Source organism: Pimephales promelas, chromosome 8 (genome assembly GCF_988280905.1).
Source record: "Pimephales promelas chromosome 8, fPimPro1.hap1.1, whole genome shotgun sequence".
NCBI lineage: Eukaryota > Metazoa > Chordata > Actinopteri > Cypriniformes > Leuciscidae > Pimephales > Pimephales promelas.
The window spans coordinates 38,223,246-38,244,744 of NC_142776.1; the positions used below are offsets into that span (position 1 = coordinate 38,223,246).

At 33.9% G+C, this 21,499-nt stretch overlaps 1 protein-coding gene across 2 annotated transcripts in view; it reads right to left on the bottom strand.

Moving 5' to 3' along the window:
* Positions 1 to 21,499, bottom strand: part of nav1b (neuron navigator 1b) — a 75,243-nt gene that overhangs the window by 44,731 nt on the left and 9,013 nt on the right. For both annotated transcript variants that reach the window (XM_039653810.2, XM_089134518.1), the window contains exon 3: positions 16,462 to 16,818. In XM_039653810.2, the coding sequence (XP_039509744.2) occupies positions 16,462 to 16,818 (357 nt within the window). The remainder of the gene's footprint in view (positions 1 to 16,461; positions 16,819 to 21,499) is intronic.

Consider the following 21,499-nt stretch of genomic DNA (forward strand, 5'->3'; position numbering starts at 1 on the left):
CACTTTGTGAATTGTGTGAACACGCAATTTCGACTTTTTATCACACAATTCTGAGAAATAAAAGTATTGCGAGATGTAAACTCATAAATGTGAGAAAAACGACAGAATTTTGAGATAAAAAGTTGCATTTACCTTTTTTATTTTTCATTCTGTGGCTGAAACAAGCTACCATATTATAGTGTTGTGATATTTTTTTAATGAAAACAAGGAAAAAATACTGTCAAAGAAAATGTAAAACTGGAGAATACAGTGAAAATGGTTTTGTGCCAGAAGAGAAACAAAAGTTCTTCCATTAGAACCATTAGAGAATCTTTAATGACACAAGTGGGATGTTAAAACTGAACCTGAGTCATGATCACTGTAGATGTCTGTCTCTTTCTGCTGTCATGTCGGTTCTAGAGCACTCTGTGGTTTCGGACTCAGCAGAGACTACCGAGATGGAAAAGGGAATTATGGGTGCCAAAGAATCAGAGGACAAAAATGGCTTGTTGATGTTCGGAAGAACAACTTAAGGAGCCAGCAATTTGTGCTAATTACAGGTTGTGCGGGTATCGAGGGGAGAGAATGGACTTGCCTACATGTCTCAGCGGTTAGAGACGACTCCCGCGAGGATGCTTTTCTTTTCCACTTCAGTTTCCATTTCAAAATGTAATGGTGGCACTCTGGAGCCAAAAGTTGGCCAAAGTCTGCGTCAGCTAGTTTTAGTCTCGTTTGAACGGGAATTATGGGATTACCATAGTTAAAATAGCAAACAACTAGTCTTAGATTTTGTGTGCTTGTCATGTGCAAAACTCACTTCCATGATACTGAGGCATTCTGGGTAAACGTCAACTTGTCAAGGCAGTTGCTCAGGTGTTTGTGGTGGTTTTCATAAATTGAAAAAAAGATGAATAAAATATAAATATTAGATTTGAAGGTTAAGTTTAAAGGAGTAGTTCACTTAAAAAAAACAAAAAAACATTTACTGATAATTTACTCGCCCCCATGTCATCCAAGATGTCCATGTCTTTCATTCTTCAGTCGAAAAGAAATTAAGGTTTTTGATGAAAACATTCCAGGATTTTCTCCATATAATGGACTTCAATGGGAACCAAACGGTTCAAGGTCCAAATGAGAGTTTCAGTGCAGCTTCAAAGGGCTTTAAACGACACCAGACGATCGATGAATAAGGGTCTTGTCAAGCGAAACGAGTGACCGTTTAATAAATAAATAACATATATAATAATAAATTAATAAATTAAATTTTTATAAGCTTAAATGCTTGCCTTGCTCTGTTCTGTGATGCGCGTTCGTGACTCTCCTGTACGAATTCGTTTATCAAAATGAACGAATCTTTTTTCATGTCACTTGATTCATTCAACGAATGAAATGAACAAGTTGACTCGGGAAAAGATTCATTCAATTTGATGAACAGGAGAGGAACGCGCATCACAGAACAGAGCAAGGCGAGCATTTGTGCTTATAAAAATTAAACTTTTTGATTTATTTTTTTTAATGACCACTCGTTTCGCTAGATAAGACCCTTAGTGTCGTTTAAAGCCCTTTGAAACTGCACTGAAACTCTCATTTGGACCTTGAACCGTTTGGTCCCCATTGAAGTCCATTATATGGAGAAAATCCTGGAATGTTTTCATCAAAAACCTTAATTTCTTTTCGACTGAAGAAAGAAAGACATGGACATCTTGGATGACATGGGGGCGAGTAAATTATCAGCAAAAGTTTTTTTTTCCTTTAAGTTGAATAAATACTATAGATACGAAACTAAAGTAACAAGATACAATACAGACACAAGATGACATTGCTCACACAAACGCTCTGATTGATGTCTCAGAACAGAAACGTTTGGGTTCATCAGTGTTTCACCCTCAGCAATAAAAGTCCTGTTCTGTTCAGTCTCTCAGGAAACGCTGGCTGTCTCTATATTGGGCTGAAGGACGACTCATGAAGAGCCACTGGTCTGCAGAACGGGCAACGGTACCATCAATCTCATTTGAACATTGGAAACCACCAAATAACTCAGGAAATCATTCATCACAGCTGCTGTGAAAACACAGCCCAAAAGGTACGAGTTTAAAATGGAAAAAGACGACGGTGTAAGAAATACAGATTTACAGCTGAAACTGTGAAAAAGATCCCGTTAGATTTACAGTAAAGAAACGGCAGAGGTGGATGCCACAAAATCAACGTGATTGTGACAGTGTTTCAGGTATTACGACATGCTTTTATATTTTACATACAATATGGCAAGTGATTTAATGTTAATATACTGTATAATTGACCTACAATTTGCTTTTTACCATCAAATGTACTGAAAATATACATAAACACAAAGAAAAAAACTTCAAATGTTACTTAAAGGAGTAGTTCACTTTTAATTTACTCGCCCCCATGTCATCCAATATGTCCATGTCTTTCTTTCTTCAGTCGAAAAGAAATTAAGGTTTTTGATGAAAACATTCCAGGATTTTTCTCCATATAATGGACTTCAATGGGGTCCAAACGGCTCAAGGTCCAAATGAGAGTTTCAGTGCAGCTTTAAAGGGCTTTAAACGACACCAGACGATGAATAAGGGTCTTATCAAGCGAAACGAGCGGCCATTTCAAAAATAAATAACAAAGTTTAAGTTTTATAAGCACAAATGCTCGCCTTGCTCTGTTCTGTGATGCGCGTTCGTGACTCTCCTGTTCATCAAAATGAACAAATCTATTTTCGAGTCATGACTCGAAGGGTCCTTGATCAGACCCTTATTCATCATCTGGTGTCGTTTAAAGCCCTTTAAAGCTGCACTGAAACTCTCATTTGGACCTTGAACCGTTTGGTCCCCATTGAAGTCCATTATATGGAGAAAATCCGGGAATGTTTTCATCAAAAACCTTAATTTCTTTTGCACTGAAGAAAGAAAGACATGGACATCTTGGATGACGTGGGGGCGAGTAAATTATCAGCAAAAGTTTTTTTTCAAACATCTGAACTTTGACTGTTCAACAATGGGAGTTTGAGTGGAATTAATGTCCAAATAACTTGGTCTACTACCTCTAAACTAGGTTTTATTCTCACAAAAACCCTCAAGTGTTGACAGGAATAAAGGCTGGAGTGGCACCGATAACTTTAACAGGTCCTTCGGGGTCTTTATGAAGAACGGATGACTTAAGAAAACTCAAATGTGACTAAAACACAGAGTCCTAAGCCATTGTTTATTCTGGCTGTAGCTCAAATTGGCTGGTTGATTTGTATTCTGTGTGATTAAAAAAATGAGGAATGATTTTGGGTGGGGAGGTTTTGTTGGGCTTGAAATATTGAGCAATTATGTTCTCCTCCCAACTTTATTCCATATGAAAAGCATGTGGGGCTTTGTGACAACTCCCAGCGCCGGTTCAGCACTCATATCAGCTGTGACTATATTTTGAGTTACACCCATAATGGTGAAGTGACACAATACACAGAGAGGAAGAAGAAAAAAAAAGAGTGTGAGTCTTGAGCTATGTACCAGATGACCGACTCAAACAAGCACAGTTAGCCTAACATAAAACTGACCAATGAAATATCCCTCCACTTCAAAAGGACGAAAAACACTTTGAAAAAATCCTAATTAGACTCAACTTTGACCTCTGTAAACATGAACATGCACTTTGCATGCGGTGTTGCAGTTTCTGGTTAGTCTCTAACTAACAGGAGCCACTCCGTTTCTGCTATTCTCATATTACACATCTGTTTGCACTATAGGTTTAAAGCACAGTACATATTTACATTGTCATCTAAATCTAAAACTATTTCTGCTAATTAAAATAAGAGCTGAAATAAAATTGTAATATCCAATTTGGAACGTAACCGAAAATGAAAAATGCTGCATTGACAACTACGTAACTGAAGTAATTTACTAAGAAATGAAAAATCGATAAAACTAATAAACTTTCTGAACAATTAAAATGAAAACTGAAAATATAAAATCCAATTCAATTCCACTGTACATCATTAAAACACTAGATTATTAGCAGTATTATTTTTATAATTGTTTAATAAAAACAATAACACATTCTTTCACCAGTATATACTGTAGTTCATTAGTAAAGTAGGCTATTATGGTTGCGAGCTCATTTCTACACTCTCAGACAAACAGGTACAAATGCTGTCACTGGGGCTGTACCTTTTCAAAAGCTAAACTTTTTCATTTCAGGTGCTAATATGTAAATTTTAGGTGCTATTATGAACATTTTAGGTGCTAATGTGTACATTTTAGGTGCTATTATGAACATTTTAGGTGCTAATGTGTACATTTTAGGTGCTATTATGTACATTTTAGGTGCTATTATGTACATTTCAGGTGCTAATGTGTACATTTTAGGTGCTATTATGTACATTTTAGGTGCTATTATGAAATTTTTAGGTGCTAATGTGTACATTTTAGGTGCTATTATGTACATTTTAGGTGCTAATATGAAATTTTTAGGTGCTAATGTGTACATTTTAGGTGCTATTATGTACATTTTAGGTGCTAATATGTACATTTTAGGTGCGTATGTACATTTTAGGTGCTATTATGTACATTTTAGGTGCTATTATTTTCATTTTAGGTGCTAATATGTACATTTTAGGTGCTAATGTGTACATTTTAGGTGCTAATGTGTACATTTTAGGTGCTGTTATATACATTTAGGTGTTAATATGTACATTTTAGGTGCTATTATTTACATTTTAGGTCTTAAAGTGTAGCTTTTGAAAAGGTACCTCCCCAGTGACAGGTTTTGGACCTTTTTTTCTGAGAGTGTACATCATTCAACTCATCAGAGGTGTGTTTACTTTGGCTATATCACTTCGACTTATCCAATCAGAATTTGAAACTGAACCAATCGGCTCTATAATAAATAATACAGAACAGTGTCCAATTTGATAATCCTTAAAAACAAATCGGGGATTAGTAAATAAAACATACTGCTGCCAAACGATTTTCCCCTTCATAATCACTAAAAAAAACCCTTTACTCACTTTGAAAAGAACATGGTTGTGTTCAGACACGCGGATGTCGTCAGAGGGCGAAACTCCCCGCGCGAGAATCCTGCATTCATCGCTGAGTCACGCGAAATCACGGTCTTTGTTCACGCTTAATCCAACTCTCATCCATTGAAACTATCCGACTGAGATCAGGAGTCCCTCTTTCACAGGCAACACCCCCATAAACCCCTCCGGAGAGCCAGTAACTGAGTCCAGATGTTCAGCAGCGTCCAGCGTGTACAAACACAGCTGCATTACTGGACCTGCTCATGTTCAGCACAGCACACACACACATGCGCGCACACACACACTCTTGTACATTTATCTTTGTGAGGACATTCATTGAAGTACCAAAACCGAACCCTTACCCTATACCTACAGTTATTAACCATATCCATAAAACTAACTCATGGCCCTCAAACAGGCCTTTAAAGGAGTAGTTCACCTTTTTAAAAAAATTCGCTGATAATTTACTCGCCCCCATGTCATCCAAGATGTCCATGTCTTTCTTTCTTCAGTCGAAAAAAAATTAAGGTTTTTGAAGAAAACATTCCAGGATTTTTCTCCTTATAATGGACTTCAATGGGGACCAAACGGTTCAAGGTCCAAATGAGAGTTTCAGTGCAGCTTCAAAGGACTTTAAACGACACCAGACGATGAATAAGGGTCTTATCAAGCGAAACGATCATCATTTGGTTCATTCAACAAACAAAACGTACGAAATGACTCAAAAAAAGATTTGTTCATTTTGATGAACGAGTTCGAACAGGAGAGTCACGAACGCGCATCACAGAACAGAGCAAGGTGAGCATTTGAGCTTATAAAACTTAAACTTTTTTATTTATTTTTTAAATGGACGCTCGTTTTGCTAGATAAGACCCTTATTCATCGTCTGGTGTCGTTTAAAGCCCTTTGAAGCTGCACTGAAACTCTCATTTGGACCTTGAACCGTTTGGACCCCATTGAAGTCCATTATATAGAGAAAAATCCTTGAATGTTTTCATCAAAAACCTTAATTTCTTTTCAACTGAAGAAAGAAAGACATGGACATCTTGTATATCATGGGGGCGAGTAAATTATCAGCAAAAGTTTTATTAAAAGAGAACTACTCCTTCAAACAAAATGTCCTCGCTTTACTCTCTTTGTCGTCACTCTGCTGGTCCAAAACTCAAACCGGTCCTCACGAAGATAGTTTTACAAGTACACACACGGTAACATTTTGGGGTCAGTTAGATTTGTTTGAAAGAAATTAATGGTTTTATTTAGCAAGAATGCATTAAATTGGTCAAAAGTGACAGTAAAGACATTTATAATATTACAAAACATTTATATTCAAATAAATGCTATCTTTTAAACTTCAAAAATCAATCACAGTTTCCACAGTTTTAACATTGAAAATAATTCCTGAGCATCAGATCCTCATATTAGAGTGATTTCTGAAGGATCATGTGACACTGAAGACTGGAGTAATGATGCTGAAAATCACAGGAATACATTACAAAATATCTTTAAATATTTGTAATAACGTTTCACAATATTCCTGTTTTTACTGTATTTTATTAAAATAAACAGACATTCCTTTCAAAAATCTTACCGACCCCAAACTTTTGAACGGTAGCATATCAAAGCACCATCATCACCACAGTGCTTTTTATAAGGGTGATATAATGCATTACACACACGGCTTCATGGAAAGTGATTAGAGATTTACAACACCATTCATCTATACTGACAAAACTGGCGAGTTAAACTTCTGGCTACGTGTCTGAAACACACACACTTCCCATGACAGACCCCTTGATGGCTTTTCCACAAGCGCACACACTCATCTCTGTTCACGTTTGATGTCGAGATCTTCTTCTAAGGTTCACGCCAGAGTCCGGCGGGGAAGGACTCGACGAGCCCCATATGAGCATGTGCTGGGATATATGAGCTGTGAGTGAAATGAAGCTTGAATCTCATTTCTTTCATGTGGCTACATATACACACACACGTCCAAACACACTGTGTGTGGCCTGCGCTCCTTCGGTCACGAGGTTATGTACGCACCTCATCTGGAAACACGGATAATCATAACATGTACACAGTGTGTATCCACAAATAGTAAATGGATGCATCTTTCCAGCCCTAAAGGTCCGGTCCCGGATTCTAAAATTTGTGCTTATAAAACTTAAAGATTTGTATTTATTTTTGAAATGAGCGCTCGTTTCGCTAGATAAGACCCTTATTCATCGTCTGGTGTCGTTTAAAGCCCTTTGAAGCTGCACTGAAACTCTCATTTGGACCTTGAACCGTTTGGTCCCCATTGAAGTCCATTATATGGAGAAAAATCATCAAAAACCTTAATTTCTTGTCGACTGAAGAAAGAAAGACATGGACATCTTGGATGCTTGGGGGTGAGTAAAAAAAATCCTTTAACACTAAAAAAATTGGTTCTTTGGGCAACCAATAATGGTTCTTATAGCATCACTGCAAAAAAAAAAAAACATTTTGGAACATTTATTTTTAAGAGTGTCCATAATATTTACTTGTTTATCAGAAATTCAATGTCAATGCACAGCATTCATATCTGCACTGCCACAAAGGGAACCTAATAATAGAGATAATTCACTGACACCCACATGAAACACCCACAGCCGTGAGGAAATGGCACCAACACTGCAGTTCCAGTGTGTCTCCAGCAGGGGTCACAGCGTGTGAAGAGCATTCAGCCTTACCACACATAGAGCTTGTGTATGTAATGGGAGTCCTAGAATAACATCCCGGAAGACCCCAGACACCTCTCCAGATGTGTGTGTGTTTATTTGTCTGACGGACAGCTGATGTCCACATGCTCAGAGACTGGTCAGCCATCCGCTTGTGGTTAATGGATTGCATCCTGTGTAAACGTATTCATACTTTGCAGTCACATGACTACGAGCAACAAACGGGGATTTTCAACGTAGAGTCCTGTAGTTCCATGACTTTATTCTTCAGTCGAAAAGAAATTAAGGTTTTTGATTTTCTCCATATAATGGACTTCAATGGGGACCAAACGGTTCAAGGTCCAAATGAGAGTTTCAGTGCAGCTTCAAAGGGCTTTAAACGACACCAGACGATGAATAAGGGTCTTATCAAGCGAAACGAGCGGCCATTTAAAAAATAAATAAATAAAAATATTTAAGTTTTATAAGCACAAACGCTCGCCTTGCTCTGTTCTGTGATGCGCGTTTGTGACTCTCCTGTTCGAACTCGTTCATCAAAATGAACGAATCTTTTTCCGAGTTGTTTGGTTCATTCAACAAACGCAACGAATTGACTCGAATTGAACATAAATATATCTTTTCATAAATTATGATTCATTTTCTCCTATCATCATTATTATAAACCAATTAAACAAATATTAATTTTAAAGAAATATTCTTCTAATAGTATCATTATTATTTTAAATATTTCATATTGTACAATGACATGCATAGTCTTGATAAATATAATATATATATCTTCACATTATAAAGTGATATGAAATATTATTCTAAATTTGCTAAAATTTTACTATGACATGCATTGCCTTGTTAAATGTAATTTTTTTATTTAAATAAATGCTCGTTTAAATGTAAATTTAATTTTAAAAAAATGTTTCGTAAAGTATGCATGTGGTAATTCATGCTTTTATTAAATTAAAAACAACAAAAACTAGTTTTCAATATTCTATACTAAACCTACAGTCTTTCTAAACACAATTTTGTGATGCGATAGCAAACAGTTTTCACGTTTACATTATTTTTAGAATAAACCATCAGCAAACCCACACTCCTTATATAAGCCTCACTCTAATAATCATGGCAACAGCTTCTATAACTTCTCTGACGAGATTTGCACATCCGATCTCGTGAAAAGAAACATGATTACTAACACACAGAGAATCAATGGCACACATCCATTCATTAGCCTCTCACTTCAGCCCTGCATCGTAATATGCAGCCATTTTCCATCCGCAGTCACACACACACCATGTTTCACTGGGTCACACAGAGTCAGGCTGATGGGGGTTACTATGGCAACACATCACGACCCATGCGCTGCAACACAGAGAGAGATGGAGAGCGACGGGAGGAGGGATTACACACCATTGTACTGTGCATCACCAGATCTGCTTTCCTTTCAAACAGTTTTCACTCAGAAATTGATAGTAAATTTCACAAATAATTAGTAGCAGCACATTTAATTACATTAGTGGAATAGTATTTAATTGCAAAACATACAGTAGGGGAGAGCCGGGACTGTTGAAACACAAAGGTAAACATTGTTTTCTAAGATAAGGTTCCAGATAGATTTTTTGAGTGTGCACTCTAAAAAATGCTGGGTTATTTTAACCCAACTTTGGGTCAAATATGGACTAACCCAGCCGTGGGTTAAATTTTTACATTACATTTTTAACCCAACATTTCGGGTTTGTCCATATTTGACCCAAAATTGGGTTAAAACAACCCAGCATTTTTTAGAGTGTGTGTGTGTGTGATCAACAACTCACATACTGTATGCATTCTCTTAGTATCGTGAGTTTTTCAGCAGAAATATAAACTGAATTAAGTAAAAATTGACTTTGAGCGGGAGCGGATGAAACATAACAGTTTAAACGGTAACTATTCATCTAATGTTTTTATGAACAATACACTCTAAACAATGCTGGGTTGTTTTAACCCAACTTTGGGTCAAATATGGACAAACCCAAACGTTGGGTTAAAAATGTAATTCAAAAATGTAACCCTATGGCTGGGTTTGTCCTGGGTTTGTGGCTAACCCAGCATCGTTTTAGAGTGTACCTGACAAGTAACTTGTGTACATATTGTTACAAAAATATTTTGAATTTTATTTTCATTTTAAGGTTCATATTAACATTTTTCTTCTGGAATGGAATTTAGAGCCTTGAAGACGAGATAATACAAGGTTACCTTCATCATCATTATTTACATTGCTTCCAAACGTTCACGTATCAATGTCATAAAAACAAAACCACCCTCAATTTAAGAAAGATAGAAATAAAATAAAATTGTATACAAAAATCCTATTTTTACGCGAATTAAGATGTTCTGCATTTGTGAGCTAATTTTTACAGCACATTCTACCCTGAAATCCTTGATTATTGAAATGCATATGAATGTTTTACTTTCTCTGCCATGTATCAATTTTTATTTTATTTACTTTATTAAGTATACATAATATATATATATATATATATATATATATGAAGAGTTCAGATGCAAAAGCCTCTAAGTGCCATTTGAAATTTTCTTCTAAAATGATAATTTTTATCAAGCTTGTATATTTAAGTTCAGTAATTTCACTTAAATGGCAATGAAGATTACCTATTAATTGTCATTTAAGTGAAATTACTGAACTTAAATATACAAGCTTGATAAAAATGGTCATTTTAGAAGAAAATTTCAAATGGCATTTAGAGGCTTTTGCATCTGAACTCTTCATATATATATATATATATATATATATACACACCATTTTTAAATAATATATAATATTATATAATATTTATCATAATATTAATATATATATATATACACATATACAGTATGTGTATATATATATATATATATATATATATTGTATACACACAAAAAATATATTGTACAATTTATTATATTATTTGATATTATGTATTATATATGTATTATAATATTATTTTTCATACCTGTAAAAGAATTTTAGGGGAAAATGTTTCATTGTCAAGAAAGTAATGTCACAATCTTAATGATGCTAAAAATATGCCGCTGGCCCTAAAGTCAACTATATCACTGTAAAAAAAATATTGTTGGTTTAACTTAAAAAAGTAAGTAACCTGGTTGCCTTAAAATTTTAAGTTGATTGAACTGGAAAAAGTGAGTTAATACAATGAAGGAGATTAATTTAATCATCAGAAACTCAACATGTTATCTGAACTAAATAAATTATTTAAGTTGATTTGACAAAAGAAAAAATGTTGTGATTACTACACTGTAAAAAATATTGTTGGTTTAACTTAAAAAAGTAAGTAACCTGGGTTGCCTTAAAATTTTAAGTTGATTGAACTGGAAAAAGTGAGTTAATACAATGAAGGAGATTAATTTAACCATCAGAAACTCAAAATAATAAGTTATCTCAACTAAATAAATTATTATAAAGTTGATTTGACAAAAGAAAATATGTTGTGATAACAAATCTTGAAAATATTTTTTTTTTTACAGTGAGCACACGTGAATCCGTTTATATTAGCATTAAAGATTCAGGATGTGTTGGGGACCGAACGCGCGAGTCTCAGGGGACACGGTAACACACCGCGCGGAGCACATGGAGATGCAGCCTCGGGCCAGACACAATCAATACACAATATTTGTCTAACTTCAGACTCAGCTTTTTGCCTATATTTGTAAATCGAGTCCAAACTGCAGCCCTTCAGCAGTTGGCATCAAACAACATTACTTAGCTCAACTAGCGGTACTTTAGCCAGCTTAGCTCCTCCAGTTTAAATGACACATCTCAAAACTAATCACAGCCCTTCTACTGTCTTTATACAGTATATCCATATGGTACTCACTCACTACATATTACAAATCAAAAGTATTGTGGGATTAAGATCGCATCGCTCAAGAACATGACATCGATCGAGGAAGACTAAAGCATCTGCGAGGGAAAACCTTCATCAGCTCTCCTCCTCAGCTCGTCTCCATGGTTACCAGATTCAGACTCATCTTCCCTCGATTAACTCCTGCAATTCTTCTGCACAAAACACCAATAAAAGGAACTAAACTAAACAACTATTACAAAACTTGCACTTAAAAGATAAAAGAAAAAAACATTAAATGCAGGAAAACTTACTACTATGCAAATGAATTAAGCCTTTTCAACTAAACAAATAGTTTGATCTGATTATTTTGTCCAATAATTTTGTAGTTTGAACTTAAATGCATTGATTTAAACCAACTATAAAGTGAATTAATACATAATTACTCGAGGCAAGTATTTACATTAAAAGAATTTATCTTCATTTTTAACACACGTATAGTTTGCCACAGCACTGACATTCGCATATTTATCTTCATTGAATGATGCAACAATTACCATAGTCAACTACCCATCCCACAACCTCAGTCCCACTCTTCAGTGAGTAAAACCATTTTTAACGATAACTTACAGACCTACTGTGAGCTACAAGATTGTTAATCAATCATATTTGCTTCTGCTGAAGCGCCCCCTCATTATTTCAACTTAGTTTTAAAATAATCATGTTGACAGTGGAATTCCTGGTGAAAACTACATTACCCATGATGCTGCACAGAAAATTCCACCAATCAGAGTAGAAACAAGCAAAATGCGCCAATAGATCTCTGTCTTTTGCCCCGCCCACTCCCATAAAGCACTGCGAATGACGTAATCTCCCCACGCTCTCAAAATATTTCAATATAAATGCATATTGGTAATAAACGGACAATATCTTATTTATAACTTTATAACATTTGTAATTATTTTTAAATGCGTAGTTTTAAATTTCTTCATTGTTTTTACTTGTATTTCGATTATGCTGTTCGCAGTGCTTCACATTTTCAAACAGTTTGTAATGTTAAAATTCACCTTGCACTCTATGGTGACCACAAAAACTTTAACAATAGAAACTCCAAGATAATCGAAATATTAAACACTAACATTTCCCTAAAAATCCACCCATGCAGTTTCAGTTAATGCAAAAAACATGATTAATGTAGTCCCAACACGATGAAATTAAGCTGGGATAAAATGTACGCAATTGTATTAATATAGCTCATTTTAAGTAAGTAGAAGAACTGAAAAAGCAGCAAAAAAAAAAAAAAAAAAGAAATAAAGAAAAAAAATTTAACTAGCACAATTTGACAAAAAAATATAAATGCTTATTTAAAATATAAAATTTATATTAAATATTAATAAATGTCATGATATAAAAAATATATAAATGCTTAAAAATGCAAAAAATATAAATGCTTATTTAAAATATAAAATTTATATTAAATATTAATAAATGTCATAATATAAAAAATATATAAATGCTTAAAAATGCAAAAAAATGCAAAATATAAAATATATGTTAAATATTAATAAATATTATAATATAAAAAAATATTAAAATATAAACGCTAACCCTAACCCAAGACCCAATAATGTAAGTGACAGTTCCTTCAACCGACCCAAAACTGTCTCTGTCCATCCGTATTGTTAAGGCCTGTTCTTTTTTATGCAAGTCTCTCTCTCTCTCTCTCTCTCTAGTGGAGAGTGAGAACAAGGGCTGGGTTTGATCACCCCACCGTCATGCGGCATTCTCTAAATCCCTCTGCATGAGCTTCCCAGATAAAGCCCAGATTCACGCCCAGGAGAACTGGCCTGGATTTCATCATCTGAATACATGTGCAACGTGTGTATTTGGGGGTGTGAGACCGAGCAATGAGGTGTGCTGATCATTTCAAGCTCTCAGTAGAAAAAGAGCAGATAGAGGAATTAGAAAGCCGATCGAGGCCAGTCTTCGGGAGATCAAACTCCAAGAAGAACACAAGGTCATGCAAATTACAATGATTATAATGAAATCGAGACCTGACAGATGGCTTGACTGGCAAAAAGACACAAATGGTGACTTCGCACAAAAGTTTGGCTTCAAGAAGTAAAACTAAAAACTGCTGGGTTGTTTCAACCCATCTTTGGGTCAAATATGGACAAACCCAGATTTTTATAACATTTTTAACCCAATGTTTGGGTTTGTACATATTTGACCCAAAGCTGGGTTTAAACAACCCAGCATTTTTTTAGAGTGCAAGGTTGCTAGTTCAAGCCGTCACCAATGTGCCCTTGAGCACAGTAGCACCTCATTGCAGCACACGAGATCCAGGGGGCGGAGTCGAATCCAGATCTGAGGGGTGGAGCTGGGTAGGTTTAGGAGTATGTAAGGTGGGAGGAGTTGGATCTGGATTTCATGTTCTGCAGTGAGGACCATCTCCTTGAGCAAAACGCTTAAACTGGAATCGCTCCAGAGGGATTGTTGAGGGACTGCTAAATGCCTACTTGCTATTATTTTGGTGTGTGTGCAATCTTGCTATCCTCAAAGCTGCAAGCTATCAAACTACTACAAATACAGAACATGCACAAACTGTGTATTTTTTAGTTTTACACCTGCAAAATGAACACTGTTACTATAGGCTACAATCAACTTGCATTGGCCCTATGTTGACGGCACCCCGAATGACAAAAAACATATAAAGATTGCAGTATTTATATCGTTTATAACTCACAAGAGGTAAAACGATATAAATACTCTTCGTTTTCTCACACAAACCGCTCGTTTCGTGTCTTACATTTACGAGTCATTAAATCATGTTTAATTTGGACTTCTCTGTGCATGCTCTTTGAGGTGGTGACCATAGACCTCCATTATATGACTGACAGACAAGAACGGTTTGACCTAAAAATATATCAAAAAATGCGGAAACAAAGACACCTACAACTTGGATGCCCTTGAGATAAGATAAAACATATCAAAAATTTATTTCAAAGTGAACTATCCCTTTAAAAGCCAAGCACTGTGAAATATGTGACCACCTTATTTAGATGGTCCAGAGTGTCCAGAGTGTCTGTTTAATATTTTTGTTAATCTAGCCACTGCTAAATGACATTTGAGATCTAATTTAAAAATAGAAATATAAAACAATGTGATTTAAACACTAAATTCACCAGAAACTATCAGCAGATTTTGTCTAGAAACTATCATCATAGTTATTCAGCAAGGATGCATTAAATTGATCAAGCGTGACGGTCACGGTAAAGACATTTATAACATTACAAAAGATTTCTGTAGCAAAAAATGCAGTTCTTTTGATTTTTTGGAAAAATCCTGAAAAAAAAAAAAAAAAAGTATCACGATTTCCACAAAAATACTGTTTTCGTTGAAAATTCAGCTTTGCATCCCAGGAATAAATTACATTTTAAATTATATTGTAATAGAAAGCAGTCATTTTAAATTGTAATTTTTTTTTCCTGTTTTTGCTGTATTTTTAATCAAATAACTGCAGCCTTGATTAGCAGAAGAAACCCCAAAAGTTTATACGGTAAAAAACGTATCACGATTTCCACAAAAATATTTTTTCGTTGAAAATTCAGCTTTGCATCACAGGAATAAATTACATTTTAAATCATATTGTAATAGAAAGCAGTCATTTTAAATTGTAATTTTTTTTTGCTGTTTTTGCTGTATTTTTAATCAAATAAATGCAGCCTTGATTAGCAGAAGAAACCCCAAAAGTTTATACGGTAAAAAACGTATCACGATTTCCACAAAAATATTTTTCCGTTGAAAATTCAGCTTTGCATCACAGGAATAAATTACATTTTAAATCATATTGTAATAGAAAGCAATCATTTTAAATTGTAATTTTTTTTTTTTGCTGTTTTTGCTGTATTTTTAATCAAATAAATGCAGCCTTGATTAGCAGAAGAAACCCCAAAAGTTTATACGGTAAAAAACGTATCACGATTTCCACAAAAATATTTTCTCGTTGAAAATTCAGCTTTGCATCCCAGGAATAAATTACATTTTAAATCATATTGTAATAGAAAGCAGTCATTTTGAATTGTAATTTTTTTTTGCTGTTTTTGCTGTATTTTTAATCAAATAAATGCAGCCTTGATTAGCAGAAGAAACCCCAAAAGTTTATACGGTAAAAAACGTATCACGATTTCCACAAAAATATTTTCTCGTTGAAAATTCAGCTTTGCATCCCAGGAATAAATTACATTTTAAATCATATTGTAATAGAAAGCAGTCATTTTGAATTGTAATTTTTTTTTGCTGTTTTTGCTGTATTTTTAATCAAATAAATGCAGCCTTGATTAGCAGAAGAAACCCCAAAAGTTTATACGGTAAAAAACGTATCACGATTTCCACAAAAATATTTTTCCGTTGAAAATTCAGCTTTGCATCACAGGAATAAATTACATTTTAAATTATATTGCAATAGAAAGCAGTCATTTTGAATTGTAAATTTTTTTTGCTGTATTTTTAATCAAATAAATGCAGCCTTGATTAGCAGAAGAAACCCCAAAAGTTTATACAGTAGTGCGTATGAACATCTAATCACATATCACAAAGAAAAAATGAGTCGTCGAGCTCTAACTAACTAACTTTTCTGCATTTTGGGGTGTCCTGTACACAAACTCCCTGTATTAATGTTACGAACCAGGAGGGCTCCGTCGTTCCCAGCGTCCCCGCGGCTCTCTCTGCTAATGTGGATAATTAGCATGAGCCTCTTTGATGCTCTGCTCACTGTTGCCTTTTAATCTAGCGTACTTACATGGCAGGTTAACAACCGTACTGGGTCTCCTGGTCTCATTCTTGACATTACAGTAGCTCTTATGAACACTTCAGATCAGACATTATGACCCTCTTCACAGGCTGAGAATATTATTTACACGCAGACACTCACCCATTGGCCAGATTGTCGTCGTCGTCGTCCAGGCTCTTGCACAGTACATCCGAATCACTGAGGTAACCAGACTTGAGGTCGCCGTCTCCGGCGTCCAGGCCTTCGATGAACTCGCCGCGTGCCGTGTGGCTGAGGCGGCTGGAGCAGCGAGCGGGCATCGTTTGAGAGGTGTACTGGGACGAGGCTTTGCTTCCCGACAGATAGCTGGATCCGGCTGAGGACGGGGCATCGCCGGCTTGCAGACGAGGACTGGACTGGCCGTGGCGCCACGAGAGAGGCGAGGAACGGTTGGAGAGGCTGGAGATGCTACGAGCGTTGGTTTCATCGCTGTCGTAGCACACGCTGCTGTCCAAACAACTGTAGACGGAAAGAGAGAGAGTTACTGACGCATCCGATGAAGGCCACAGGAACTCATGACCTACTAAAGGAAAGGATGCACGAGCATCTTCATCTGTTGAGAATGCAGATTGCATAACCAAATCAGATGCACCGGCTCAAATGAATAATGTAACACCACATAAACACCGAGTAGCTATTTTTACCCACTTCTGCAAAATACCAGAAATGCACTAGTGCTTTGAAATATTTGATGCCATCAAGGCATAAAATGCACATGGGTTATTCGGTTAATTTGGCATGTGGTTCATGAAATCAAAACTGATTTATTACGTGCACATCATTGTTTTTTTTGTGCCGAAATAGCTTCTCCTTCCTCATCTCTTTCTCTGATGATGAGGGCGGGGCTATAACCTGTCACTCACATGAGGTCAGAGATGTGTAAAGTACTAGAAACCCGGACTTGAGTAAAAGCACAAGTGCTCTATCAAAAAAGTGACTTGAGTAGAAGTACTAAAGTATTCAACATTTTTTGTACTTAAGTATTGCAAGTTGTTTATTTTAAAATTCACTACTTAAGTACTAAAAGTAAAAGTACAAGTATTGTGTCATGTAATTATTAAAGAAAGCAGTCAAAAGTTTGAACTAGCAATCAAATAAGGCGCTTTGGCGGGATACAAATTGCCGCCAAAAAATGTCATTGCAGGACAACCCCTGCATTAGTTGCCAATGTTTGAGTCGATCGATACCATTACCCTATAAAACTGGCGTGTGATTTAGGCAGTATGAAAGCTAACTTGCAACGAATCATTCGTAAAATTTTTATAATTGTAACGAGTAACTAGCAGAACATTAAAAAAATATCGAAAAGTATTAAATTTATCGAAAATATCTACTGAAGTAAAAGTAGAAGTATAAGAAAAAAACAATAATCTAGTAGACTACAGATACAGCATTTTAGTACTTAAGTAGTTCTACTTCGTTACTATACATCTCTGCATGAGATCCACCAATAGCAAATATAACCATCCAATCAATTCCCCACAGACAAAATCAAGCCCCGCCCACATTTGGTCTTGTTTCAGAAGCCGCTTTACTCGCATATAAGCCACAATAGAACCATCGAAACTTCAATAATGTTATTCTAAAAGTTTAAAAAAAATATTTTCAGGTTTGCTGTGCTTGTTTGTAGGACAAGAACATTATATTGTGATGATGATGATGATGATATGATCAATATGGCTATAAAATAATAATTTTTAAAATATATTATCATTGTAATAATAATCCTATTGTACTGTAAAAATAAAAATCGAGCATTTAATATTAATGATGATGTCTATGTATAATTAGCTCTAAACACATCAAAACTGTTGTATTTAATGTAGGGCTGTCAAAACGATTAATCGCGATTAATCGCATCCAAAATAAAAGTTTCTGTTTACATAATATATGTGGGGGCACTGTGTATAATTATTTTGTATATATATATATATAAAACACACATGCATGAATATTTAAGAAAAAAATATTATTTATATATAAAATATTTATATTTATATATAATATAAATTATATATAAATCTATCTACAGAATATACACGATAAATATTTCTTAAATATATACAAGCATGTGTGTGTATTTATATATATATAAAATAATTATACACTGTACACCCACATATATTATGTAAACACAAACTTTTATTTTGGATGCGATTAATCACGATTAATCGTTTTGACAGCCCTAATTTAATGTATTAGAAACATGATTGATTTGTTATATAAGATGCAGAATTGTAATGCTTTTTGTTTTATGGATTCAAATGTCTCTGTATTCCCCTTTACTGTTTTCTCAATAAATAAATAAATAAAATAAAAATTTAAAATACTAATGCTTATGTCTAAATTTATTCTGGCATTATAGCAGAGGACCTGGACTAAGGAGATAAAGGGCCGTGTGGGAGTTTCTAGACAGAATAAATGTTTTATTTCTCTGTACGACTGAAAATAACACACATACAGTCTTATTTCATGGCATTGGACAAACTGACGGCCCAGCCACTCCCAAACCTCATGACTGGCTTTTCCATTCTCTTACAGTGCCACATCACATCCTACTGAAGCCAAAGCAAAGTTCCCGCTCTCTCCAAGTCATGCACTGTGTGGCAAGAATATTTATAGAGATCTTCTCATTACTAAAATCAAGGGCAGGATCAGACTTAAACTACTCTTTTGCACTGTCTGAAAAAAGTCTGTTTGCCCATTGAAAAATGACCACCACAAGGCCACAGCACTGTAAGAGGTTGCGATGCATTATGCATTTGTTAGGATGTCTGTCTTTGTACAATTTTATCACATTTTGATGTGTCAATTATATCTGTAGCATCAGCACAAATGCACTTGTGTACAATTTACTATTATATAGTTTAAGAGTTTGATCAAACCACTAACCATAATCATTATGCTATAACAAAATACTAGGGGTGTCACGATTCTACAAATCCTCGATTCGATTAAGTTATCGATTTTAAGGTCACGATTCGATTCGATTCTCGATTTAAAAAAAAATGTAAAGCGCAGATTGCTATGCAATTTTTAGACTACACATTTATGCATTATGCAATATAAATTTGTTTACAATGTACACTACACCATTGCCAAATTTAAAATATAACAAAAACAAGTAACATAACTTAGTAGTATAACATTTAAAGCCCCTGAAATGACTAGAAAAAAAGTTTAGTTAATTTTGATGAACGAGATTGAACAATAGAGTCAGTAAAACGATCCGAACTTTCCATCACGGACGCGACATGGGGCGTGGCAGTATCGACGATACCATTTTTTATTTCGATTTCGATACCATTGAATTAATTTCGATCGATTTCGATTTAATATCGAAATCGTGACACCCCTACAAAATACTACTGAACAATTTGCCGGTTTTGATTAAAAACTCATCACACGTTATTACTAAAACATTCTGAATTGATAAAAGGCTTGTTTGTGGAAGTGGAAACACGACAAGCTGTTTTCCTAAACAAAAAAACTAGAGCTGTCAAACGATTAATCGCATCCAAAATAAAAGTTTGTGATTATATAATATATGTGGGTGCACTGTGTATAATTATTTTATATATATATATATATATATATATATATACATGCATGTATATTTAAGACATATTTTCATGTGTATACTGTTTATAGATTTATATTACATATAAATATTTTATATATTAATAATTTTTTTTTTCTTAAATATACATGCATGTGTATATATATATATATATATATATATACATATATATAAAATAATTATACACAGTGCACCCACATATATTATATAATCACAAACTTTTATTTTGGATGCGATTAATCGTTTGACAGCCCTAGTTTTTTTTTTGTCAAACGATTAATCGCATCCAAAATAAAAGTTTGTGTTTACATAATATATGTGGGTGCACTGTATATAATTATTTTGTATATATATATAAATACACACACATGCATGAATATTTAAGAAATATTTTCATGTGTTTACTGTATATAGATTTATATTACATATAAATATTTTATATATAAATAATATTTTTTTCTTAAATATACATGTATATGTGTGTGTATTTATATATATAAAATAATTATACACAGTGCACCCACATATATTATAAAATCACAAACTTTTATTTTGGATACGATTAATCGTTTGACAGCCATAGTTTTTTTTTTTTTTTTTTTTTGTCAAACGATTGATTGCATCCAAAATAAAAGTTTGTGTTTCCATAATATATGTGGGTGCACTGTGTATAATTATTTTATATATATAAATACACACACATGCATGAATATTTAAGAAATATTTTCATGTGTATACTGTATATAGATTTATATTACATATAAATATTTTATATATAAATAATATTTTTTTCTTAAATATACATGTATATGTGTGTGTATTTATATATATAAAATAATTATACACAGTGCACCCACATATATTATATAATCACAAACTTTTATTTTGGATGCGATTAATCGTTTGACAGCTCTAGTTTTTTTTTTTTTTTTTTTTTTTTTGTCAAACGGTTAATTGCATCCAAAATAAAAGTTTGTGTTTCCATAATATATGTGGGTGCACTGTGTATAATTATTTTATATATATAAATACACACACATGCATGAATATTTAAGAAATATTTTCATGTGTATACTGTATATAGATTTATATTACATATAAATATTTTATATATAAATAATATTTTTTTCTTAAATATACATGTATATGTGTGTGTATTTATATATATAAAATAATTATACACAGTGCACCCACATATATTATATAATCACAAACTTTTATTTTGGATGCGATTAATCGTTTGACAGCTCTAGTTTTTTTTTTTTTTTTTTTTTTTTTTTTGTCAAACGGTTAATTGCATCCAAAATAAAAGTTTGTGTTTCCATAATATATGTGGGTGCACTGTGTATAATTATTTTATATATATAAATACACACACATGCATGAATATTTAAGAAATATTTTCATGTGTATACTGTATATAGATTTATATTACATATAAATATTTTATATATAAATAATATTTTTTTCTTAAATATACATGTATATGTGTGTGTATTTATATATATAAAATAATTATACACAGTGCACCCACATATATTATATAATCACAAACTTTTA